The 25,008-nt window shown below is 51.0% G+C and overlaps 2 protein-coding genes and 1 long non-coding RNA gene across 13 annotated transcripts in view; 1 reads left to right on the top strand and 2 right to left on the bottom strand.

The window, feature by feature from the left end:
* Nucleotides 1-452: 452 nt before the first annotated feature.
* SEMA4G (semaphorin 4G) lies at nt 453-15,609 on the bottom strand. Of its 5 annotated transcripts, XR_009186103.2 has the most exons (17): nt 15,538-15,609; nt 15,211-15,397; nt 12,223-12,721; nt 11,981-12,129; nt 11,651-11,713; nt 9,406-9,504; nt 9,204-9,297; nt 8,944-9,057; nt 8,601-8,770; nt 8,354-8,523; nt 7,953-8,097; nt 7,601-7,823; nt 7,087-7,202; nt 6,788-6,948; nt 6,531-6,592; nt 1,676-2,723; nt 453-1,561 (listed from the first exon to the last, which is right to left on the bottom strand). XR_009186103.2 is itself a non-coding variant. In XM_058298516.2 (16 exons), the coding sequence occupies exons 3-16, from the start codon at nt 12,344-12,346 to the stop codon at nt 1,903-1,905; spliced, it is 2,511 nt and encodes an 836-aa protein (XP_058154499.1). In that variant the 5' UTR covers nt 12,347-12,721; nt 15,211-15,397; nt 15,538-15,609; the 3' UTR covers nt 453-1,902. The 5 variants fall into 5 exon arrangements, 3 of the variants coding, with proteins under 3 accessions (XP_058154499.1, XP_058154497.1, XP_058154500.1); XR_009186102.2 differs by lacking the exon at nt 15,538-15,609 and having other exon boundaries at nt 15,211-15,500; XM_058298516.2 differs by having other exon boundaries at nt 453-2,723.
* A 96-nt stretch (nt 15,610-15,705) lies between these two features.
* Nucleotides 15,706-20,442, top strand: LOC131278696 (uncharacterized). Its single transcript, XR_011649005.1, has 3 exons — nt 15,706-15,783; nt 19,387-19,465; nt 20,322-20,442. It is a non-coding gene; the product is annotated as an uncharacterized lncRNA (long non-coding RNA).
* A 36-nt stretch (nt 20,443-20,478) lies between these two features.
* The window catches only part of SLF2 (SMC5-SMC6 complex localization factor 2), a 57,883-nt gene continuing 53,353 nt past the window's right edge, over nt 20,479-25,008 (bottom strand). For all 7 annotated transcript variants that reach the window (XM_004458555.5, XM_004458556.5, XM_071215688.1 and 4 more), the window contains one exon: nt 20,479-23,768. In XM_004458555.5, coding sequence (XP_004458612.1) covers nt 23,733-23,768 — 36 coding nt within the window. In that variant the 3' untranslated portion in view covers nt 20,479-23,732. The remainder of the gene's footprint in view (nt 23,769-25,008) is intronic.

Here is a 25,008-nt window from a genome sequence, read left to right as displayed (position 1 = left end):
GCCTCGCTTGGCATGGAAATGAATTGGTATCATGCCTTTTGGGGAGGTGGATGTGGGATGCTAGGCAGGCTGAGAGCTTCTCTGGGGAAGAGCAGGGCAGATAAAGGAGCATTTTCTAGACTTATCTAACAAAACAAAAAAAACAAGGGTGGTGGTGAGGAAAAGAGAGGAAGTAAAAACCTAGGACCTTTTATATGAATTCCCAAACTGCTGTCATTCTTCTGTCATACCCTTGTCACTATGGCTAATGAATACCATGAGGCATAATAAAAGGACCCGTATGCCAGCCCTGGGCGGAAGCTGACATCCCAGTTTCCTCTGCAAATAGATGTATGTGGAGCAGAGCCAACCCTGGATGCAAAAATCCTTACAGCACCTCATCCCCAGGTTCAGAAGCCTGTCCCTTGGTAACCAGGCACAGGCCAGTCTAGATCAAGAAGACCACTCATAGCTATGGGAAAAGGGGGTATTTATTAACCACTGGGGGAGGAGCTAAGCCCAGGCTCCCCCACTCTGTCACATGCCTGTTCCGCCCACCTGGGTGGTGAGGGGGGGCATTCCTAAAGGAATAGAGCCGTTCTCACAATAAATACATTCATTGTGGGGTGGAGGTGGGAGAGGTTGAGTGAAGGGCAATAAAAACCCGTGGGATTCCACGTTCTCAGCTACAAAAATAACAGTCATCCTCACCCAAGGGGAATGGGGGAACTCAGTCAAGATTTGATTGTCCCATATGGGCCTGGAGACCTCAGAGGCCCCTGGACCCTGAAAGTGCCCCGGTGAGGTAGGACAGGGATGGGAGCCAAGCATCCAAACTCCCAGCCTCTGCCCTTTGCATAGTTCCAAGAACGGGCTTCATGTGCCAGGTGAAGCATCGGATCTCTCCTCCCTTCCCCTCCTCTGGTCCAGGGGTAGCAACTGCTTGGTCCCCAAAAGGGAGGCTGGCTCATTGAATGCAGTATTGGTCACCCGTCTGAGGGAAGGGTCTGCGAGGACAGGTAGATGGGAGGGGGATCTCCTGAAATGTCCACAGACCAAACTCGACAGACCCTGGTCTGAGGCAGCAAGGGGAGGCTCAGATGTGTGAGTGGAAATGTGAGCACGTGGGTGTGGTATAGGTGAATGTGTTCCCACATGTGTATGAGGGCAGGCCTTGCCTAGAGCTCTGTCACTCAAGTGGGGGTGCGGGGAGGCTGACTCACCAGGGTGCACAGGAAGGGAGAAGCAGTGGGGAGAAAATGTCTTTCCTCCCCAGCCTGGCTATTCCCAAGCTTTTGCCAAAGAGGTCACCACATGGGGCTGGGACTGGGGAGGTGCCTAGATACGATGGCCATGGCAACTGGGAGGGCGCCCAGAGAAAGGGATAACACACAATGCACCAGGAAGGTGGGAGGGGTGGGGGTGCTGCAGCCCAGCAGGTAGACATCCTTCCATGTGCCCACGTGAGCACGCGCACGGCTCAGGTGGCTCTGGTGGCTGGCAGCGGTCTTGTCTGGCTTAGGACCATCCAGCACACAGGGCCATGGTGACATTGAGGTCATCTGGACCTGCAGAGCCCTGCCTGGGAGAAGGAGGAAGGGCTTGGGCAGACGAATGGAGCAGGAAGGTGGCAGCCTCCCCTCCCAAATACTTGGTTATGGAGACGGGGACTGGCTGGGCTTGAGGGAGCACCTACCTCTGAGGAGCACTGAAGGGCCTGGGCTGCTCCCAGGGTGGCTCTGTGGTGGCGGAAGAGGGGGCTTTGGCTGGGCCTGCCTGGCAAGCCTTCTGGGAACATCAAAAAGTTGGGAGAAGGGTCTGGAGCGGGAAGTACGAAGGGAGGGTGGCTGTGTTGGGATGGCAGCGACCCACTCCAGGGCCAACAGGCTGGCTTGGAAGAGCCTTTGTCCTGGGAAGCTTGGCTCAGACAGAGCTCTCATCCAGCTGCTCTACGAGCTGCGTGTGCTTCCTCTTCTCCAGGATGCGGCTGAGCTCCTCAGCAAAGGAGCAGGGCCCCGCCGGCACTCCGTTGTCGCTCTGCCGCAGGAGCACGTAGCTGTTGCCGTTCATCCTGCGCAGCCGGCTGGGCAGCGCCACCAGCCCGTTAGTCAGCTCGGTCGGCGGCGGGGGCGGCGGCGGGGGCGGAGGGGCTGGCGCTCCCTCTCCGGGAATGATCTGGAGGCAGCCGCCCTCCAGGCCCCTGGTCCCCTCTCCATTGTCACCCTCATCTTCTTCTCCAGGGCACTGGCCCGAAACTGTCTGCAGCTGCACGGCAGAGCCCCCTGCCCGGCCGGCCCGAGCCAGTGAATATTTCCGTCGGCGCCCTCCTGGCAGACAGGCCATGTAGAGGAGGGAGGTGGCCAGGATGAGGCAGAGGCCGCCAAGCACAGCAATGGCCAGCACGTAGAGCAGCCGCACGTCGGGTGCCAGCTGTGCCTCCGGCGTGGCCGGGGCTTGTGGAGCTGGGGCTGGAGTGGCCGGCCGGACCGTGAGGCTGTAGGTGGCCAGCAGGGTGCGGAGGCCATTCTCCTCGGCGTAGCAGCCATAGTGGCCGCTGTGCTCCGGCTGTGTGTCTGTCACCAGCAGCCCATCCACACCCACGCGATAGTTATCCCGTCCATCGCCCAGGCCCATGCTCCCATTGAGCAGCCACAAGGGCCGCGCCAGGTTGGATGGCTGGTCACAGGGCAGGAGGACATCGTCACCCCGGAGCACAGACCGGATCTTCAGTGGTGGTGGTGGCCCTGTGGGGGAGGGCAGAGGAGAGGTCAATGTCTGCCCATCCCAGGGAGGGTATGAGACAGCAAGCCGAAGTGTTTACTGCTGCGTGCCCTGTGCCAAGCAGTCTCCAGCATCAGTGACAGCCGATGACAGATTGTGCTCACGATGCCATGGAGGATGCTTGCATCCTCTCCTGAGGTCTCAGTTCCTGTCATCTGCCAGTGACTCCCTAATGTCTCCCTCCAGCACAGCCTCTCCCCGAGCGCGAGGCTTGAATGTTCTCCTTATGATGGCCATCTCCCCTTGAAATATCCATCACATTTCTGGGACAAAGGCCAAAGCCTCCTGCCCAAACCACACCAGACCCTTTCCTTGAGTTGCCCATCCCTGGTTGCTTCAGTTAGAAACCTGGGATCCCTTGCCTCCCCTTTCTTTCACCTTCGTGTCCAACCGTTACGAAGATTCTGCTTCCAGAATCTATCTCAGACCTACTCATTCACTCCTTCCACAGCTGCCAGCACTACTGTGGCCCCCAGCTAATCCATTCCCCACGCAGCAGAGGGATGATCTTTAAAAAAAAAAAGACAAATCTGATCATATCATTCCCCTCCCTAAAAGCCTTCAGAGGTTCTATTGCTTTTTAAAAAATTATTTACCCCCCCCCCTCTTTGTTGTTTGTGCTCACTGTCTGCTCATCTTCTCTTTAGGAGGCAGTGGGAACTGAACCTGGGACCTCCCGTGTGGGAGAGAGGCACTCAATCGCTTAAGCCACCTCAGCTCCCTGTTTTGTTGTGACTCTCATTGTCTTTCCTCTTTGTGTTTCTTTGTTGTGTTATCTTGTTGCATAAGCTTGCCTTCTCCAGGAGGCCCCAGAAACCGAACCCAGGACCTCTCATGTGGTAGGTGGGAGCTCAATCACTTGAGCCACATCCGCTTCCCTCTATTGCCTTTCAGATAAAGAAAACAAAATCCTCAACATGGCCTGACACTTCTCCAGTCCTGTCTCCTGTTGCTCAAACATGCCAAGCGCTCTTGGCCAGTGTTCCCTCTGCTTGGGAGGGAACACGCCCCATGTGCCACGCCCCCACTTGCTAGGTTAACTTATGGGACATAGTATGGGGTAGTGATTAAAAGCACAAACTCTGGAGCCAGACTGCTCAGGGTCAGGTTTGAATCCTGACCCTGCTGCTTACTGGCTGATTAGCTTGGGACTTCCCGTCTCATGGGAACACTGTGAGAACCCATGCGATCATGCACATAAGCATTTAGGTCAGTGCCGGGCACACAGCAAGTGCTCAGTAAACGCCAGCTGTGATGATTCAGGTTTGCTTGGTTCAGAGACCAGCTCAGTCATCGGCTCTCCTGGGGTAATTGCTCCTGAGCCTTCTGAAACTCTTTACAGTTGTCATTATTCCTTCTGTTACAAAAATCCCATTGATTATACATTTTGGATGAATTGTATGCTTTATTATTATGTATCAATAAAATTGATTTGTAAAAAAGAAAAATAGCACGATTGAAAAAAAAAAAAGCAATGAGCAGCCACAGGAAATCAACACCCCCTTGGCGGGCTCTATCTGAGAATATATGAAAAGCTATTTCCTCAGTTATAACATGGCTATACTCATTTACAAATCCCCTAATCCTGTTTCTATTACCTCTTTTTTGTTTATTTTTATTTTAATTTGTTACCTCTTTTATTTGAACCTATACTTTTCAATTTACCTGTTAAGTTTATTTCTCATAAACTTAAAGCCTTCAGATTGTTCTTATGCCATTTGAGCCCTGAAACCCAGCAGATATGTGGTCAACTCCCACTCTCCAGGTCTTCGGACCTGCCCTGGACAACTGACAAAATGATGATGATGAGTCAGCCCCACCCCAAAAGCAAGGAGTATCTTCAACTGTAAGAAAAACAAGTCCATTCCTCTGCCCCATGATTTCTACGTCTCTTCTCAGCCTGAAGTAGTCAGAGTGGACATTGTCCTGAATCCCTCAAGACTGAGGAATGATGGTTAGTAGCAGTGCTTGAATATTTGTGCACCAATTGCAACTAATGTACCACAATAACAAAAGATGTTATTAATAGGGGAAAATGGGAGAGGGAGGGGGTGGAGTATATGGGAATCCCCTATACTTTTGATGTAACTTTTCTATAATCTAAAACTTCTTTTAAAATACATTTTTTAAAAATGTGTTGAAAGAGATCTAGTAATTAGCTTTTTAAAGTCAAAAGTTAACATTAAAAAGCTACAAATTTGTGGATGTGGCTTGAGCAGTTGTGCACCTGCCTACCACACAGGTGGTCCCAGGTTTGGTTCCCAGTACTTCCTAAAGAAGACGAGCAAGAAAGAGAGCTGAGACGACAAAATGAAGCAACAAGGACACACAATGAGAGACACAACAAGCAGGGAGTGGAGGTAGCTCAAGTGATTGGGTATCTCCCTCCTACACTGGAGGTCCCAGGTTCGGTTACCAGTGCCTCCTAAAAAGAACTCTAACACACAATGAACAGACACAGAGAGCAGACAGCAAGCACAAACAATGGGGGTAGGGGAGAGAGAAATAAATCTAAAAAAATACAAACTTTATTTTACACAGATCATAGATACAGGTTAATCTTACATTGAGTCTGTTTATTTTTTGTTTATTGTGCTATATAAGTCACATAACAAAATTTGCCCTCTGAAAGTGTATAATTCAGTGATTTTTTGTATATTCAAAAGGCTGTGGAACCATTACCACTATTTCCATAAAATGAAAAAAACATATAGATATTTCTTGTTATCTGTTTTTCTCCATTAGAACAAAAGCTCCTTGAGGACAGAGACTTTTGTCTGTTGTCTGTATTTCCTGGTACCTAGAACTATGCCTGCATATAGTAGGCATTTTATAAATATTTTTGTCATAAAAAAAAAGACTGAGGAATGAACAATAATAAGGGGGGGGGTGGAACCACTGACTAAAGTGGATATATATATATACACATTTTTTTTTTTTAAGTGTTTATTTTTTATTTTTAAATTTTTTTTAAGGTACCAGGGCTGGGGATTGAACCTGGAACTTTGTATTGGGAAGCCAGTGCTCAATCACTGAGCTACACCAACTCCCCCAAGTTGGTTTTTTCGTTTGTTTGTTTGCTTGTTTTGTTTTTAGGAAGTACCAGGGATTGAACCAGGGACCGACCTGGTACATGGGAAACAGGAGCTCAGTCAGTTGAGCTACATCTGCTCCCCTAATGAGGATTTATTGTTATTGAGGTTATCTTGAGATAACTGATTAACTTGTAACATTGATAAAATAAAAATTTTTAAATATATAAAAAAGCAATGAAAATACTTAACAATTATAATTCATGATAGGTGTGATCACTTAATTGCTGCCCTCCTGTCTCCTCCACTTGGATATAAGCTCTAGAAGTGATAAGGCACTTCACATCTTGAAACTGTTGCCTTAGTTATAATTTTAACAACACATGTCTGTCGAGCACTCCCATGTGCCAGGCCCTGTGCTGGATGCTGCAGTACAGAGGTGAAAAAACAGGCCCACATGAGCCTGAATCTCAAGTAATTGGTTTTCTCTGAGGCTTCTGCTCTGTTCGCTATTCAAAAGGCCACCTGCCATCCTCACCAAAAACAGGTGCAGACACACAGAGGCACAGATATGCTCACACAAATGACAGTAAATAGTGGAGCAGGTGTAGCATAGTGGTCGAGTGCATGGGTACAAGGTCCCAGGTTCATTCCCCGGTACCACCTAAAAAAAATCCAGTAAATAGTAAAGAGCACAGGCATGGAGCCAACCCATACACATCCCCGAGCATCACTTACCTGTGTCCCTGCTGCCCTCACAGCCTCGGTTTCCTCTCTCTATGTCCTGTATCAGCACTGTCCTGGGGACAAAAGGGTCAGGAGTTATGAACATGGAGAACCAGCCTCAATTTCCCCAGTAAATGGGTGGACTGGGCTGTTACCAACTGCCGGCCCTGCTTCCCCTGCAGCTGGCAGAACTCCCTCTGCCACTCAGGTCCTGAGCCCCTGGGCACCAAGGACCCCTCCCCCCACACCGACCCCCTCTACCCTGGGACCTGTTGGCTGCGGTGGTGGCTGCCACACAGGCCTGGATGCTGGGGTCCCAGGCACAGTAGGGGTCCCGGGCCAGGACGCAGTCGTAGCAGGAGTGATAGCGGGAACAGCTGGACAGTGGTAGCTGGATGACTCCACTAGGGCCCCCCACATAGAGGCTGTGCTGGGAGCCAGAAAGGACAGCTGGTCAGCTATGCCCCCTACCCCTACTCCCAGACACACACAGCGCCACTGCCTGCTCCCCCCTCACTCCTCCCCCAATCCCAGCAAGGCCATATCGAGAGTCATCAGTAAAGGCTACCTGCATGGGAGAGACAACCAGATTGTCCACAGGTTGGGGCTCCCTGAACACTTGTGTCTCTTCAGTGATGTGCATCCCAGAGCCCAGGACCACGGCCTTGTGGATCCAGCCATCAGCTGGCATGGAAAGGGTAGAGGGTCAGACCCCAGCAAGGGGATCTGCTCTCGGCCCCCACAGCAGGCCTGATGGGAGCAGCCTTGTGGTCAGGGGGCCAGGGGCAAGGATTCAGCTGGTGGCAGGGCCCCCCCGGGGCTGTGGGAACTTCAGGTTAGTCGAGGCAGGAATTTTTGGGTTCAGAGGCATTAGTGGTCAGAGTCAAATGTCACTGTGGTTGGTGACAGAGGTCAGCAGTCACCAAGAGTCAGTGGTCGCCACGGACCAGTAGGAAGTGTACACTGAAGAATCAACCTCAGCGGTCACCAGGGTTTGGGATTAAAGGGTGATCCAGGGGGCTGGGGGGCACCAGGGATCGAGGGTTAGGGTCAGTAGCCGTCAGGCCAGGGGCCAGGAGCACCTGTGCCCAGGAAGAGCAGGTCATAGGTGGGCCCAGCTGGTGTGGTGACAGGCGTCCCTGTGAGGTATGTGTAGCGCACGCTGCGCTTGAGCAGCAGGGGCCGTCCGCGGGTGGGCACCACGGGCCGAGCCATCAGCGGGTGCAACTTCACAAAGTCCAGGACCAGGGAAGGCAAGTCCTGAGAGGAATTGTAGCCTCGGCTGCGCAGCGAGTCTGTGATGCACTGGGGGTGGGGGACATGGGTGGTGAATCTCAGGCCTCCACCACCTGCCTCCCACCCCCCAAGGCCAGACCCTCCTGCCCTCCCGGGGGCTCTGTCCCCCCAGCACCGGCCCCAGGCCTGGGCACTCACAGAGCCGGGCCGGGGCTCGGGCACGCCCCCCTCATAGCGGCCCCAGCGCCGGGCACCATCCTGGTACTCCATGTAGGGGCCTGCGAAGACAGCCTGCAGCTCTGTCAGGTCGTAGCGGCAGACGGCCGAGGCCTCCAGCGTTTTCCTAGGAGGGGGACATCGGGGAGCGGCGGAGTCACACTGGTGGCGCCTGCCCCGTGCCCCATGCCCAGCAGGAGCCCACCGTTTCCTGGCCAACCCTGGCTCCAGGCCCACGGGGCCTCTGCCGTGGGTCAGCAGGCCACCGTGGCCTCCAGCCCCAGCCGGTCCCCGACAAACGATGCTATGTCATCTTCATTGACCTCTGCTCCAGCCCCTCCACTGTCCCCAGTTCCTTGCCTCCCCTCTGTCCCTGCACTGACCACTGTGTGGTCAGCGTGAAGACTGCGTAGAAGCGCGTGCGGGCTGACGTGCCAGCGTCCAGGCTGCAGACGCCACGCAGGGTCTCATACTGTGGAATGTGGCAGATGAGACGCGCCTTCAAGAAGGATGTCCACTTCTTCTGCAGGATCTTCTTCCCTCCCAGGTCTCCCTAGGGAGGACGGGATGCGGGGTCAGGGACAGAGGCCCAGCCCCCTCCACCCCTCGCCCAGCCTCGGCCCCACCCACCTTGCAGACACGGGCCACGCGGGCCACGCGGTGGCTGCTGCGGCTCTGGGCAAAGCTGCCGGAGCCCTCCTCTGTTGCCCGCTCCGTGAAGAAGTAGTAAACCTTGTCATCGTCACCCACTGCGCTGGCCTTGCTCTCCCGCACCAGGACGGAGAACACAAACTCAGCGTCTGCGGGTGGGGCAGTTCAGGTGTGGCTTCTGGGACAGACTGGGCCCCCCACACTGGCCCCACCCCTCACTCGACAATACACAGGAATGGACTGGCTCATGGTGGGGGGGGGGTGGAGGACAAATGAAGAGCTAGCCCCCACCCCCAACCGTCCTGGGCCTCATCCCCCTAACCATTGAGCCAGTGCATCGGCGCCTCCTCAGTCCTCAGGGAGTGCGGGTGGCGGCTGCGGCGGATGTCAGGAATGCTCCGGAATTCGTAGCGCGTGGCTGTGTAGAGGCCTCCATCTGGGGCAGGGATATGCCAGGCATGAGAGACATGTCACACACTACGAGGGGCATACGGCACCCCTGGGCGGCACGTCCCAGCGGCCAGAGCCACGTCCGGGGCTGGCGTGTGCATGGATGAGGGGCTGGCGCAGGCTCCCGCTCACCGATGACAAGGCCTGTGAAGCCGCGGGCCGGGTCATACGGGCACTTTTCCTTCCCCTCCTCGAAGCTGGCCGGCAAGGTGAAGGCCTCGGCGTCCTGGGTGTTGAGGGGCGAGAGGTCAGGGGTCTTGAGGTCAGGGGCTGTGGCCCACGGACTGACCAGGGTGGGGCCAGGTGTCAGCCAACGGGGCCGGGGCATACTCACGATGGCAGCGCAGAGGGGCTGGAAGGCGTGCGTCCCACACGTGTAGAGGTGGGTGGTGTTGAGCCGCTGCAGGAACCGCACGTGGTTGAAGCACTCGGTCTGTGGAGTAAGGTGGGAAGGGGCCGTGAGGCCCTGACCAGTGCCTCCTCCGTCAGCCCAGCTTTGTAGTCTGCTTTGCCCCCGCCCACAGGAGAGAACTGTCTCACTGCCCAGAACACGTCCTCGCCCTCCCCGTGGCATGATCTCTCTCCTCTTCTCTATTCCTGTGCTACCTGACACCACTCTGCCAGCTCCCTCAGAACCTCCCCAAATCCCATTCAGGACCATTCAGGGTCCCAGAGCTCCACGCCCACTCTGGGGTGACACTAAGTCTAGCCCCAGGCTCCAGCTCTCTCCTCCTGCTAGTCCACAGACAGGCAAACTCGCCTTAGCAGAAGCCAAGGTCATGGCCGCCTCCCTACCCTGCACCTTCCCTCCTAAACTTGCTCATCCAGTCTTCCCCACCTTGCTCCATCCATCCACTCCATTGCCCAGTGAACTGGATGCCTCCCTCTCCCTGGACCCACACCCCATCCCTCTCCGTGATGAATTCTTTGGCCTAAATGTCTCCTCACTTGGTCCACTTCACACCCCAACCCAAATTACCATTATCACCTCATCCCTGGACACTGTAATGGCCCCCTACAGCTCCCCCAACACCCCGCCGCTCTTTTTATAAAAATTGCTTTATGTAGTGAATAAGGGATACATGCCTGCTATGTAAACTTCAAAAAGTACAAGGGTTCCCCTGCCACCCCCGTCCCCCAGCCACCTGGTTACTGCTTCACGGGTGACTACTGTTACCAGCATCTGGTGTTTCCTTCCAGAGATGTACTACCAACTGAAACGCTCTTGCTCCCCTCCAAACCACTTTCCAGGGCCACCAGACTGCTTCACTGTGGTATTTAAAAACCCTTCAGTAGCTCACAGTGTCCTGAAAGTACAGTCCCACCTGCTCTGACTGCCCAACTCGGCCTCCTCTGCTCACCAGACGTGGCCCTCTTGGCTGCTTTGTCTTGCCAGTGATTCCTCTCCCTGCCTGCTCCCCCTCAGCGCAGCCCCCTGGCACCAACCCCTCCTCTCCACCAGCCCGCTCAGACCTCCTCCCTCTGACCCAGAGGGTGCTCCAGACGCCCCACTGCCCTTCCTGCCTGCAGACTCACCTTATTTTTACAGTATTATTTCCCCAAAGTTGTTTGCATTAAAAAAAAAAGTTCTGCAGTTCATTAAGTTTGGAGACCACAAGGTATACAACCTATCTTTTCTTGGGGAGTTCTCAGAGCCTTCAGGATATTGCTGTACATTGCAGGATTGAGCATGCAGTTTCCCAAACTGATATGACCATTAAACCCTTCTTTTTTTTTTTTTTTGAGACACCAGGGCTGGAAATTGAACCCGGGGCCTTGTATTTGGGAAGCTGCTGCTCAACCACTGAGCCACATCAGCTACCCTGCATTGTTTTTTTTTTCATTTATTTTGCTTGCTGTTTCTTTGTTTTCCGGCGGCATCAGAGACCGAACCTGGGACCTTCCATGTGGGATGCAGGCACTCAACCGCTTGAGCCACATCCACTCCCTTTTGAAAATGATCGATTCTCAGAATATGCTTTGGAAAGTGTTCTCTTAAAAAGCCTTTCTGCCCAAAGTGCAGTCAAGGACCAGCAGTGATAGCGTCGTCTGGGAACTTGCCAGAAAGGTACAACCCCTGGCTACTCCCTAGACCTACTGAGTTAGAATCTGCATTTGAATAATATACCCAGACTCGTGTGCACCTTAAAGTTGGAGAGGCTCTAAAATATCCAATCAGGAGGGGGCTGTTATCACAGGGTAACATCCAGCCAGCCACTTAAGGCTCTCCACGCACGACCCGGGCTCTACCTGCCTCACCAGCCCCGTTTGCTCCCATGCTGCACCAAGAGCAGCCTTTGCCAGAATCTGCCTCTTTCTGCACAGCAGCCCCAGTAGCACCCTAGACCCATAGAATCAGACTCCCCAGGCTGGTGGACCTTGGCAATGTGTATGTCAGAAAGCCTTCTGGGTGGCTCTGTTACATGGTAGATTCCAGGGCCGGCCACTCCAGCAACACTTACGTGTATTGTGGTTGCTGCAATTGACCCACTGGTCTCTGCCTCTCCATCTGTGTCCCCACCAACCCCACCATCCCCTGTTGAGGAGGAAAGGAGCTGGGGACAGGCCAGAACACATACCTGGTTGTTTCTCCCTTTTTGATGACATTTGTTTTGCATTTCTGGGGAGGCCTCCCAACGGATCTAGTGGGGAGGAAAGGAATGGGCTGATGTATCGACCTCAGTACGCTTCCTTCTCTGCATCACCCTTGGGCTCATGACAGGCAGTAGGACCCCAGAGAAATTGGGGTGGGCATGAAGCACTGGATGCAAGGGAGGCCTGGGTTGGAGAGGGCAGCACTGTCCCAGCAGGGGGCTATGGAAGGCTGGCAGGGTTTCTGGGAAGTTGAGGTCCCAGGGAGCTGGATGAGACTGGAGACCGTCTGGGTGACCCAGGTCCCAGAGGCTGACCTCTTTGTGAGCCCCATCTCCTATGTCGTGGGCACTGAGGGAGAACAGGGCACCTCGGGCTCCCACCAGCAGCCTCGCCGAGGCCTCCTCCAGCAGCAGCGTTGAGTAGTTCTGGGCTCGGCCCTTGAAGTGCCGGGTCCCAGAGAGCTCTGGGGAGGGCAGGAGATATCAGCCCAGCTCTGGGGCTGCCTCCCTGGCCCCAGCCCTGGCTCCCACTGGCTTTCAAGACTGGGGGGTCTAACCTTCATAGGGGATCGTCATTCGAGGGGTGGCATCTAGTTCTCTGGATGGTCTTCGTGGCAAGGGTCCGGGGACGGCACTTGCTGCGAGGAAGCTCAGGAGGAGGGGCCAGAGCCCCCCCCACATCTTCCTGGGGAGGTCCAGACCAACAAGACCCCCAAGAGGAGCCAGCGCCGAAGTCAAAGAGGGGGGATTGGGAAGAATAGTCACAGAGGTCAAGGTCCAGGGGGGGCCACTTGGAAGGTCAGGGTCATGAGGCCACAGGGGTCACAGAGTCATGGGGCCAGGGCGGGTCGTGGAATCGGGGAGACATGGGGTTACAGGATTGCATGGCCATGGAATTTCAACTAAGGGGTCAGAGGGTGGGATGGGTCACACTGCCTCTCTGTGCCAAATCCAAACGCCATGGTGAGGGAGGCAGTTGTGGGGTCACAGGAATTGTAGGTCACTGAGAGGGTCGCCCTGCCTCCGGCAGCGGAGCTGGTCCTGGTTCTCTGAGGTCTGAAGAAAAAAGCAGGGAGAAAGAGCTCTTTGATTTGTGTGGGGTACGGAGGGCGGATGGGCATTTCCCCAAGACGGAAGGGAGCCCCAGCAGCCACAGAGCGCCTGCGCCAGGATCGACTCACAGTCTCTCTGGCCATTTTTCTGCTCCGACGCAGGAGGTGGGGGTGGGATTCACCCCAGACTCCCCCAACCCAAACCCAAGGCGGCAACCCTCCTCCGGCCGAGTCCAGCTCAGGTAGCCCCCACTCGGGGGATCCAGGTTGCTCAGGGAGCAGGCCCCCGCCACTCTCAACAGTGAGACCAGCCTGGGCAGCGGCGCAGCCTCTGCTGCCTGCGGGGGTGCCTGTGGCCGGAGGCCTGCGTGAGAGGTTTAATGGGCCTTTGTTTATTTTGTCTGGTTTCCCTTTGTTTTTTCTTCTCCTGGCCTGCCAGCTCCCTCTGGAATTTCTCTTTAATTAGACTCTTCTCCTCCCGGGCATTCCTCTCAAGGGGGTGCACATCTCTGCCCCGCCCCTTGCAGAGTCTGCCCTGCACCCTTTGGGTAGACATCCGCTCTGCTCAGGGCCCTATCTACAAACAGGCACTCATAGGCTGGGGGGCGTGCGGGATTCTGGGTGTAATGTCTGTGCAGGTGGCAGTAGTTTCAAGGTAGACCAGTTAACTGGGACAGGAATGTAGAGAAGGGGAACGGTTGGGTCCCTGAGCCCTTCTTGGCCACCTCCCAAGCCTGTCTTGGAGGCTATTCCATACGTAGATCCTCCCTCGAGCCAACCAGCTGGGGATGGGGGTGGGGCCACAGGTCGCCTGACCTCTGAGGACTCCTGAACGCTTCCTGGGCTAGGTGAGGTCCAAGACAGGGCCGGAGGGGCCACCAGCCTCTCCCCTCCCTTCCAGGTCAAATATTCAGCCTTGAAACGACTGGGCTTTGAAGAGAGGGGAGGGCCCGGGAGCTGCCCAGGAGCTTCCCAGAGGGAAAACAGAGCATTTATTCAAGAGGTGAAGGTTAGCACTGCCATGGGCAGAGCCCAGAGGGGCGAATGGAGTATGAGGTGGAGGATGAGTGGGAGAGAAGAGGGTCCCTGGACCACCGAGAAGGCACAGCTCCTGGGCTGGGGACTGAGGCAGCAGGAGGCCCCAGGCCCATCCCCTGGGTCCCATCCCCCACTGTGGAGGCACATCTGTTTACTTTGGGGCCTTCTATTAATATTTGCTCAGCACTGCGGGAGGGGACGGCTAGTTGGCTGGCAGGGATGGGCGTCTAGGATTGGGCAAGAGGAACACACCCGGTCAGAGGAACCAGTCAGAGTGGCACACATACAAGTCTACTCTAAGAATCACACCTGTCCAGAGGGCGGTGATCCATGCACACACACAGGTTCACAAGGGTGACTGTGAACCCAACTGTAGTCACAGGAGAGTCATGCACACACACACATTAAGGGGGCCATGGTCACATGTGTGCACACCCATTCACACGTAAGGTTGTACTCAGCTGTCTATTCATTCGGTAGGTCACACATCCTCAGAGGTTGACAAGGAGGGTTTATAAATCTACACCTATATAGGGAGTATTAGACACATATTCATGGGTGGTCGTGCCCATACACATGTGTGGAGGGATACGCACACAAACCCATTCACACAATGGGTCAGGCACACTCATGTTCACAGAAGGGTCAAGCACATGGGCGTTCGCGCAGAGGACTCTATGAGGCGATGACATCCACCCAGAGGCAAGCAGGCGACATACAGCATTCAGCAATCCTTGTGGGCTTGGAGGCTGCCAGTGTCCACCTGGGGTGAGACACAGAGCAGAACCCCACCTCCCTTCCCCAAGTCAACAACTCCCAGTACTAGGGCCAGACGCCAAGTGAGTGTGGGTGAGGGGGGAATGGGCAGCAGGAGGCAGGCTTCTGACGTCAAACCGGATGGGTGCATGGGTCAAGGCTGCTCTGCAAGGGAGGGAGGGGTTGCCTAGCCCAGGCGGGAGGAGGATCCTAGCTTTGGCCAAGGAAGGATGGAACAAAACGTGCAAACACTGCCATTCTCGATTTGGGAGTTTGGCCTGAGCTCTCGGCCCCCATTACTCAGTTGGGAAGGTGGGGCTAAGTGGGTGGGGCGGAGCATACCCCCTCAGCCCCCCCACCCTGCCCCCCAGTGGCCAAGAGGGTTTAAGGTCTCCAGTCTACACCCCACACCCCACGCCCCACAGTCCAGGTGTCTCCCTGGGGCCAGCCGCTTGAACTCTGACCACTTTCCCACCATTAGGTCCTGGGTTGGAGGGAGCCAGGGAGGGGAGACCCCCCAAACAGGATCATGTAGGATCTGCAGGCTCTCAACCTTCATGCCAGCTGTCCACCTGCCTAGTGTAGGCCGCATCTCCCGGGGCCCAGGATGGCGGTCTCTCCTGGACTGAGAGAGCCCCTCCCCCGTCCCCTTGCCACCATCCTGGCAGACCGCGACTCCCTCCTCTCGGCAGCTCTAACCTCAGGCTCTACTGCCGCAGCTCGAGGGCAAGCTCTCCTTCCATCCCGCCGGGTGCCGGGAGACGTGACCCAGATCCCGGTGAACACTGTTCGCCACGCGGACTCCAGCCCCGCGCCGATGCCCGACTCTTCGGATGCGGTTCTGCGCCCAGCGCGGCCTGAGGCCTGGCTCGCGCTCCTCTAGAGCCTTTATGCGGGACCGGGGGGCTTGGCCTCGAGAAAGGCGCAGCCCGGCCCGGAGGGTGGAATGGACGTGGGGAAGGCCTCGCCTGGCCCCCGCCCCCCGGCCCAGGCCCCGCCGTCGCCCGCACTCCCCGCCCCCCTCACCTTTGCGCTCGGATCCCGGGCCATAGAGACAGCTCCGCGCGCCTCCGCTGCGGGAGGAGGGGGCGGTGGCCGGAGGCGGGGCAAGGGGTGGGGCGGGGGCCCCGGAAGGCGGGGCCGTGGAGGCGGGGCCGATGGGGAGTGCGGGCGAGGGCGCTGGTCTCCTTGGCTCACCCGAGTCCTAACAGAAGAGAGACGGGTTGAGGCCACGGCACATAGCCTCGGGCATCTGGCAGCCCCCACCCCCCGGTAGGGATCAAGGACCACCCCGTGCGCCCGCGACAGGTTCATACCCCCCGCCCTCCCCCGTCCTCCGGCCCCAGGACTACTCCGACTGGTCTACTGCGGGGGGCGTGCGAAGCCCCTTTCTGAGAGGGTTTCCCTTTCTGGGAGCCCTGTGGCTGCACTGGCCGTCCCTACTTCCTCTTGCGCCCCTACCACCTCCGTTTTGCTTTCTGCCCAGGATGGGGGGGTTGGGGGGGCTTTGGTAGGTGGAGAACAGGCCTTGGGGTAGCTTTGAGCACAGGACAGGTCTCAACAGCTTCCCTCCGCTTTCCCTTTCATCCTGAGGTCTGAATAGGGAGAGGTCAGGCCCAGAGGGGGAGCAGTGACAGCTGGACCTGAAGTGCATACAAAGAATGCTGTTGTTTTCTGGATAAAACCCGATGACGTTCGTACCTGTTCACTCACCAAGTCTTAGTCACTAACCCAGGTTCACCTCCTCTAGGACTGAGGCACTGGAGCACCTCCGGTCCCCTCTACTTTGTTTTGAACAGCATTCTTACTCCAGAACTGCCAGTGCCCCCCTCCTGGGCAAATACCCTGTTCTTCCCAGCCTTGGTCCCCTTACCCTGCATCAACCTGGGAAACTCCTTCAGAATCAACTCCCAACACCTGTAGCTCAGCTAGGATGGTTTTTGGCCCTGCAATTTTCCCTCAACTCAGGACTTGCATCCTACCTGGGGTCTACTGAAGTTTGAAATTTGGATTTCTTGCCCTCACTCTTTCACCCATGATAGTATTGAGATGGACCCAACAGAGGGACCAAAATGAGAAAGGTCGCAGGGCAGAGGTAACTGGCTCTGGCCAGCGTCTAGGAGCCTGAGCCCTAGCATGAGGGGCAGGGGGTAGGGAAAAGGCGGATGGTCCCCTCTGTTGCCTTTGTGCAGTGGAAAGAGCAATGCCCTGAAGAACGGAGGACAGCATCCTCGTGGCTCTGCCGTTATTTAACTGAAGGAACCCTGGGAAAGACACCTCTTCCCCTTTTCTGAATTCACACATTTTGGCACTTAATCTTATAAAATCTCATAGTTTTGGCTGCAGACTGCTAGACAGCAGGGCCCACATCACACTTCCACCTCTCCACCCGACACCTCTCCCAGCACTCTGCAAATAGGATGTGTGTGTACGGAGTGGGTGGGTGGGTGCGGTGGCTGAGGGAGACAGGCTTCCATTGAAGTGTACACACACTTTTACAGAGGGTCTGGCTTCATCGGTGCCTCATCCCATCCTGAGGAATTAACCACCCCATAATTATAATGGAGAAGCAGATTCTAAGAGGTTAAGTAACTTGCCTTGAAATTCATTCTTCTGTTGACCGAGACAAGACAATCAGATTGGGAAAGTCCAAGAAGAGAGAAGGGCAAGCCTGAAGGGTAAATAGCACAAACAAAGGTGGAAATGGGCAAGTTTGTGGATAGACTTGTGCTGAGGAGTAGAGAGAAGAGCAGGGTCATGAAAAGCAGTGATTTTGACTTGATGAGGGCTCCTGATGGGAAAGAGAAGTGAAGAATTCAGCCAGTATGTTGGGAGAGAAATCCCACAGAAGAAAATCCTGAGAGGTGATGGATTGACTAAGGAAGTCTAAGATGGGAAGACGAGGACTGATAGGGCCAAGGTCAACCAGGCAGTTGTGGATAAGTGGGTTGGGGTGGCAGTGGGGGAGGGCAGGGAGCTTGCTGGCCCACAGTACCAGACAGGGGAGAGATTAAACTGTGGGGGTCAGGTGGGCTCCTTCAAGCTCTCCCAGAGGCCCCAGTGCTGACTTCAGATCCCGCAGGGGGTGGGCAAGTAGATGGACGTAGGTTCAGCATCCCACGCACCTACACTTTATGAGGCAGGCCTGTCTCCATTGAAGCACTCTGATGGCAGACTCAGAACCTCACACATTTTCAAATGTGCAAAACATGTGACTTCATTGCTGAGTTCAAGCATGACACTAAATTGAACTTGGGCAGTTACTTCAGTACTTCTGATAATATAGCTTCAGGCCACGATGTATTTCTTTCTGCTGTACTCCCCACTAAAAGCCTGAACCTTATGAAACTATCAGATGTGAAAGCAACTGAAGAAACTTTCTATAGGAACCCCACTAGATTGACAATATTCTTCTCTGCAAATCAAGCTGATATTTAAAAGTAGAATACTGACAATGGAATAGACTCAAAATCAAACTTAGAAATGAATCCTAACCTGGCCATGACTTAGTGCCCTGGGACTTGGCAGGTCATTCTCTGAATATGTTCCTTATTCTTTACATACATATATATATATATTTTAAGAATTATTTTTGTTTGCACTGTTAGACTTCTTTTTAGGAAGCACCAGGAACCGAACCAAACCCTGGACCTCCCATGTGGGAGGGAGGCACCCAATCACTTGAGGCACCTCCACTGCCTAGGTTCCTTATTCTGAAGACACTACCCTGGGTACTTCACAACTGGCCTGAGTCTCCCATTTGGAAACCTTTGTTTCTGCTAGGCTATTTTTCCCAACTCTGCTGTAAGAGGCTGAGGGTAGTGCTGGTTGTCCTCAGCACTGACTCAGCCACTTAAAAGCAAAGCTGTGGCTCCAGGCTCTGCAGAGCAGTTACTGACTGTAGCAGGGATCCTGGGGGGAAGGGAGGAAGGGTACTAACACCTGCAAGGAGCAGTTTCCCTGAGGCAGGAGAACTTTGGCCTAGTCAAGATCTCGTCCTGCTTCCTGTTCATTGTGGCAGCATTGCTGTTCCTGCTTTGCCCAGCACTTTCCCTTTAGGCGGTGTGATTTTATTTTGGCCACAGATACGGCTGAGGTGCCTCTTCAGTAGGGACTGTCACCAGTGCAACAGTGCTGCAGTCTCACTGTTTTGCCTATTAGGTTTTCCTCCCAGCTAGGCCATCTTGGAGTTAAACCCAAAGCTGGGCCTTCTGGTTTGCCCTCTCGACTCCAGCCTGGGGAATGGTTAGCAAAAGGGGTATTAGGACATGTCCACAAATGCTAGAAAATCACCACCCACCATCCCTGTCTCAGCTTTAGAATGCTAAGTTTTTAAAAAGTCAGCTTTTTTTTTTAATCAGCATAGTTATCTGGACATATATGCTCTGGAGCAAGCTGTGTCAGAAGGAATACAATGATTTTAGGAGAAATGGTTTGCTCAGTTATCAGTTAACTCCAAAGTCACTGTTTCAGATCAATTTTAAATTGTCACATAAGAGCCTCGAGTTAGGCTAATAACAGCTAGCATTTACTGAGGAGTTCTTGCTATGTGCCAGACTCTGTGCTAAGGACTTTTTTTTTTTAAGATTTCTCCCCACCCCCCTTGTTGCTTTGCACTTGCTATGTCAGTTCATCTTCCTTGTTTCTTTTTTTTTTTTAGGAGGCACAGCGAGTAGAACCAGGGACCACTGACATGAGAGGGAGGTGCCTAATTCCTCGAGCCATCTCTGCTCCCTGCGTTTCTTGTTGTATCATCTTGTTGTGTCAGCTTGCCGTCCCTGCCCGTATCAGCTCACTGTCTTCTTTAGGAGGCATGGGGAACCTCTGCTCCCCACTTTGTCTCTCATTACGTGCCCTCTTCTTGTATCTCGTCAGCTTGCTGCATCTGCCCAACGTGCTGGCTCGCTGTCTTCTTTAGGAGGCACCGAGATCTGAAGCAGCATCTTCCCATGTGGTAGGTAGGAGCCTGGTCGCCTGAGTCACATCTACTTCCCTATGCTAAGCACTTTTAATGCCTTAACTCATTTAGTCCTCACAAACTCTGAGGTTCCATTTTACAGAAGAAACTAAGAGATGAAGTAATTTGCCCAAGATCAAATGGCTTGTGTGGTGAATTGAGGTGCTTGTCAGCACTAACTGCAAAACCAAGGCCTTTAACTTGTACAAGGCTGTGCTGCCTGCCACCCAGTAAGTACTTGTAACAGTATTTCTGTTTCTACTTGTACTGTTACTATGCCTCTCTCCTCCCTACTGCTGAGGAAAAACACAGGTGGTCCCTTCCTAACCAGCCTGTCAGAAGGGAGAAATACTAGCATGATTCTGGAACCCAAAGCCTTGGGCAACCATGCCTACCGTGTCCCTCTGTGAGCTCATAGGAGCAGGTTCTCTGGTGAGGAACCAGCCCATGTCTCTCACCCCCAGCTGGCTGAACCCAGAGCATTCTAGGGCAGTATATCTGCCTAGCAGGCTGGAAGTGGTCCCCAGACCTGCCTCAGCATTGTGTGGCATTGCCTTTCTTAGCCCTGGGCTCTGTAACAAAGGAGCCGGGTCAAGGGTATTTTCTTTTCCAGTCCTCTTTGCCCAACAGAAAATGTTTTAACCTGTAGACCAGAAGGTAGGATTCCTAAGAGTTCTGATGTTCACCACTGACTCCTCAGTACTGAGCAGAGTAGGTATTCAGCTGTTGAATGAACATAGAGAATGAAGTAATATAAGAACGAGATTTCTGGATTCCTGATTGCAAGGTATATAAAATTATTAATTGGCTTCTATAAAAGTCAACTGTGCACAACTCTGACTTTGTTTTTCAGAAACAGGAGACACCAGGCTGAAAATATGACTGGACAACTGAAGGCAAGGTGAAGAAAGATATTAGATTAAAAACTAGAGGATGGGGGCAGGGGAAGAAACAGGGCTTTCCAGTTCCTTAACTATCCCCACTCCCAAACAAATATTATTAAACACATGTTTAAACTGAGAAAAAGCAGTTTTAATAACACACACATACATTCATAGGACTTTAAACAAGATGTAGTATAAAATCTTAAAAAGAAAAAAGAAAAAGAAAGATAAAGGAAATCTGCATTTTCCTGTAAGTTGCCTAAGAGCTGGTGGATTAACTAACAGGGCTGCCCAGAGGAACAACAGTACAGATAATGAGGTGCACCAATACTGTTAATAAGTAAGAAATAACCACAGATCATGCTAACTGCTCCACTGGCCCATCCACCTTACCCTACTTGTGTCTCCTTGAAATTAACCAGGACAATCGTCCCCTAATTCTCTAACTCAGTCACTTGTTAATGGGTCACCTCTTAATTTATTTTTTCTTTTAAATTTAAAAATTACTCTTGGTTTAAAGACTCCACACATTATTACTGGCCAGTCCCCACCAACTATACTTTTTTTTTTTTGGGACAGAAATACACATGCAAATGTTCCAACAGCCTGGATGACAACGCACCATTTTCTATCTTTTACCTCTGGGGAAATTTTGTGAAGTCAAAAGCAAGCTACTACTGGCACTTAAAAAAACAAAATACAAAGCCATCCTTCCAAAAGGTGACAAAGGCACCACTGCCATCAGAGACAGACAGAAAATGTACAAAGCTGTTACTGCTACATAGATGCATTTTGTCCATAGAGAGTCTCTTTACTTAACATGATATAACAAATAGAAATATATTTTCAGATAACAAGAAAAGCAGTTTCAAAAAGGCAAACAGTTACACACAAAAGCATAAACACAAGTACCTTAATTTTGGCCTGCAATAAGGGTAATAAGTTTGACACACTTATCCAGAAAATTAGATAAGGTGATTTTTGGCACAGTTATATCGCCAAACACACCACCACTCAGTGCAAGCTTTGTTTGCCAAGTCCCAAAAAGTGGCCTGACATTTTTCTGTGCAATGAACATTTTCTCCCTCTCTACCATCCCATTCACTGGGCAACAGAAGCAGGAGGGAGACAGAACATGGGACTCAAGGGAGAAGGAAATATTTGATGTGAAGTAAAACCATGGGCTACTTGTGCTATAAGAGAATCATAACATTTTTATGAGAACCCAAATGCAAATACTAACTGGACTGTGACCTGGAGATATCTACCAGAGTCATAAATACACCCAAACTGACGTTTGGCTATTTTAAAGGGATAGATGAAGGATTTTCCTCTAATGGAGAAAGTCATTTAAAAATAGAGATTTTTTAAATTGGAACTGTTAAATAAAATAAAAATGTATCAAAGTGGTTTTAAATTTGATGGATAGTTATCTGTTGAAACTGCAATACAAAAAGGGTCACTTAAAAAAAACCTGAATAACCTACTTGTCCCCCCATCAATGTACACGATTAGAAAATATTTACACACTGTAATTACAAGCAATATAAGCAGTATTTTATACTTTGAGATTTTGTACACTTTACACAATGCAAAATGAGAAAAATATGAACACTTATAAAATTACACACAAATAATGTATCTACAATGTATTAAATTACAGAGTGAAAGCCCCCATCGTTGGGCAGATAGACGCCAGAGTTTCAAGCTTCTGTCAAATATAACTCTTTCTATCTATCTCTTTAACTGTAAGTGGCATTTTGTAACAATACCCTTGAGAGGTAGTATCAAGATAATATTCTTAGCAGTAAACTCAACAGAAAATAAAACTTACTGGATTGACTCTTGGTGCCTTGTTTTGCCAGGGTTCTTGGGAACTGGATTTATTTAGTCTCCCCTATAAAATCTCTAATTGCTCAAGACTTTCATGGACTTAAAAAGTTACTGATGCTATTTTAAATGATAAATTTAAGTTAAAAGTTTTTTATTCCTAAGCCTCAACTTAGAGGTAAAACGTTACTTTTCAAAACTTATTTTGTCTTCTCTCAAACCATAAACATCAAATCCAGTTCCCTACACCATCTCAATCCCCCATCTACCCAACTGGGGATATTAGAGTGCTCAAGAGAGCAATCTCACCCAAGTCAGTTAAAAAAAAAAAAAGCTGGCATTCTCTTTTAGGAGACAAACCCTCCCAAAAGGGATACTGTGTTATTAAAATAAATTTTCACTTAGCTAATAAAAGACTGTCACTATCAAAGGCTTCAAAGTGCCCTAGGGCTAAGACCAGCACATGCACTACTACTAACCCTCCACCGTTTTAAACCAAAGGATGGCCTTCCAGTGTTTATGAATTTAGAGCAGCTGTGGTTTTCAAGTGCAACTTCAAAATGCAAGCACATGTGAGTGAGCACATGCATGTACCTGTGCGCGTGCACATGCGCGCGCTCTCTCACACACACTCTCTCTCTCTCACTCACACACACACACACACACAAAACCCAAAAGAATAAACACCATCCAAGTCTCTGCCAAGGTCATGTACTCATAAAAACAAGGTTTTTGGAAACCTCTCCAGATCTTTAAGCTTCTACAATTTGGACTTCTGTGATATGGCTATCAAGAGCCAGAACTGTAAGACTTAACCAGTATTTTTAAAAAAATATGCACTCAGAAGAAATCCAAAACAAATGGTGTATGAATGTTTCAGCACAAAAACAGAGCCCACTACTTTATAGCTTAACCTCTTCCCCTTAAGGGGATCTGACAATATACCAAATTTCTGCTTCTCAATTGTTTAAATGTATTTTAAAAACCTAATAGATTTATAGTCTTGAATAGTGGAGGAAAAGGCATGGATTCAAACTTCCCTGTGGTTTATAGGAGTTACAGAAGATTTATGCTTTTTGTTACCAAGCTCAGTTCTAAGATTTTCCTTTGCCATAAAATAACCAAGAAGGAAAACTAAATCAAACTGGAAGTTGGTCTTGATTTCCCTATCAAACTCCTCAGGTTGGTCCAAACATTCTCTTATATGTGATTATCTAAGTGCAACACATACTACCCCACAAAAAAAATAATGGGCTTACAATTTAACAAAAGGAGTTAATAGGAGTAGGCATGCAACTATAAGCTGCTTCCATCCCTCCCCTCTCTTTATAATACTCTGCTCTTCTGAAAGGCCGGTTGCCTTTCATATTTCGTATCTGCTTCAGGAATGGCAATTTCTCCATTACCAGCTTCATATTAGATACTGAAGTGGCACATTTGCTGGACATTTTCGTAGCATTGCACTGGATTTTGTGGTAATCCTTTCTACCCATCTAGGAAAGGCTCTTGTTCAATTTTTCTTGGTTCACATCTTGCTGTTCCAAGTCATGTTAAGAATCTGGTACCCAGAAGTCATGTAGCTGCCCCTAGAAAATAGAAGGGGAAGACAACAGGAAAAAGGAAAATTTAACCACATTATGAATTAATTCTCACACAAATATTAATCATCAGACAATGAGCTTTGATAATAAAAGAAATAAAATCTTTATATTGTACATTTTTGGTAAAATTTATGGTAATTAGATTCAAGTTTCATATTCTGTGGTCTAACAATAAAAAATAAGTATGATTTAAGTATAGGATGTTTTTCTCACCACCATATATACACTTGGAGAGTCATATTTAAGGAGATTAAATAAAACATTAAGCTGATTATATATATAAAGTTTTGCTGTTAAAGTATACCATCAACAGCAAAGATGGCAAGCCTAAAAAATGTCTATGAGATAGAAACGAAAACAACGAAATATTAGCTTCAGGATGCAGATATATTATGAAGGTCAACAAGAGCAGAAGAGTCAATATGTCAAAAAAATAGTGAGGCTGCTTTTACTAGTTAAATCTTTAATGTTCCTCTTATTTTGATATAAAATATAAACAACTTCTAAACCCTTGTTACTCAAAGCATGGTCCCTGGACTAGCAGCACTGGCATCAATCTGAGAACCTGTTAGAAATGCAGAATATCTCAGGCTCCACTCCAGACTTACTGAGTGAGAATATGCATTTTTATGAGCTCCTAGTTGATTCCTTATTCACATTAAAATTTGTGAAGCCTCCTTTAAGACAATTTGGCATGAATTAGTTATTAAGGTTTATTTTATTTATTTCTCCCCCTACCCCTTTGTTGTCTGCACTTGCTGTGTGCTGTCTTTTAAAAAAAAATATTTATCTCCCCACCCCTGCCACTTTTGTGCTTGCTGTCTGCTCTGTGTCCACTCACTGTGCGTTCTTCTGTCTGCTTGTCTTCTCTTCTTCTCTTTAGGAGGCACTAGGAACCGATATTGGGACCTTCCAACGTGGGAGAGAGGCACTCAATCTTTTGAGCCACTTCAGCTCCCTGGTTTGTTGTGTTTCTCATTGCCTTTTCTTCTGTGTCTCTTTTTTGTTGTGTCATCTTGTTGCATCTGCTGGGCCAGCTTGCCTTCACCAAGAGGCCCCAGGAATCGAACCCAGGACCTCCTATATGGTAGACAGGAGTCCAATCACTTGAGCTACATTTGCTTTCCTGCTGTGTCTTTAGGAGGCACTGGGAACTGAACCCAGGATCTCTGATATGGGAGGGGGTGCTAATTGCTTGAGCCACCTCTGCTCCCTGCTTTTGTGT

The sequence above is a fragment of the Dasypus novemcinctus genome, chromosome 6 (genome assembly GCF_030445035.2).
Source record: "Dasypus novemcinctus isolate mDasNov1 chromosome 6, mDasNov1.1.hap2, whole genome shotgun sequence".
NCBI classification, from domain to species: domain Eukaryota; kingdom Metazoa; phylum Chordata; class Mammalia; order Cingulata; family Dasypodidae; genus Dasypus; species Dasypus novemcinctus.
Note: the sequence above shows the minus strand (reverse complement) of the source record. Positions and strands in the feature narration are given on the sequence as shown.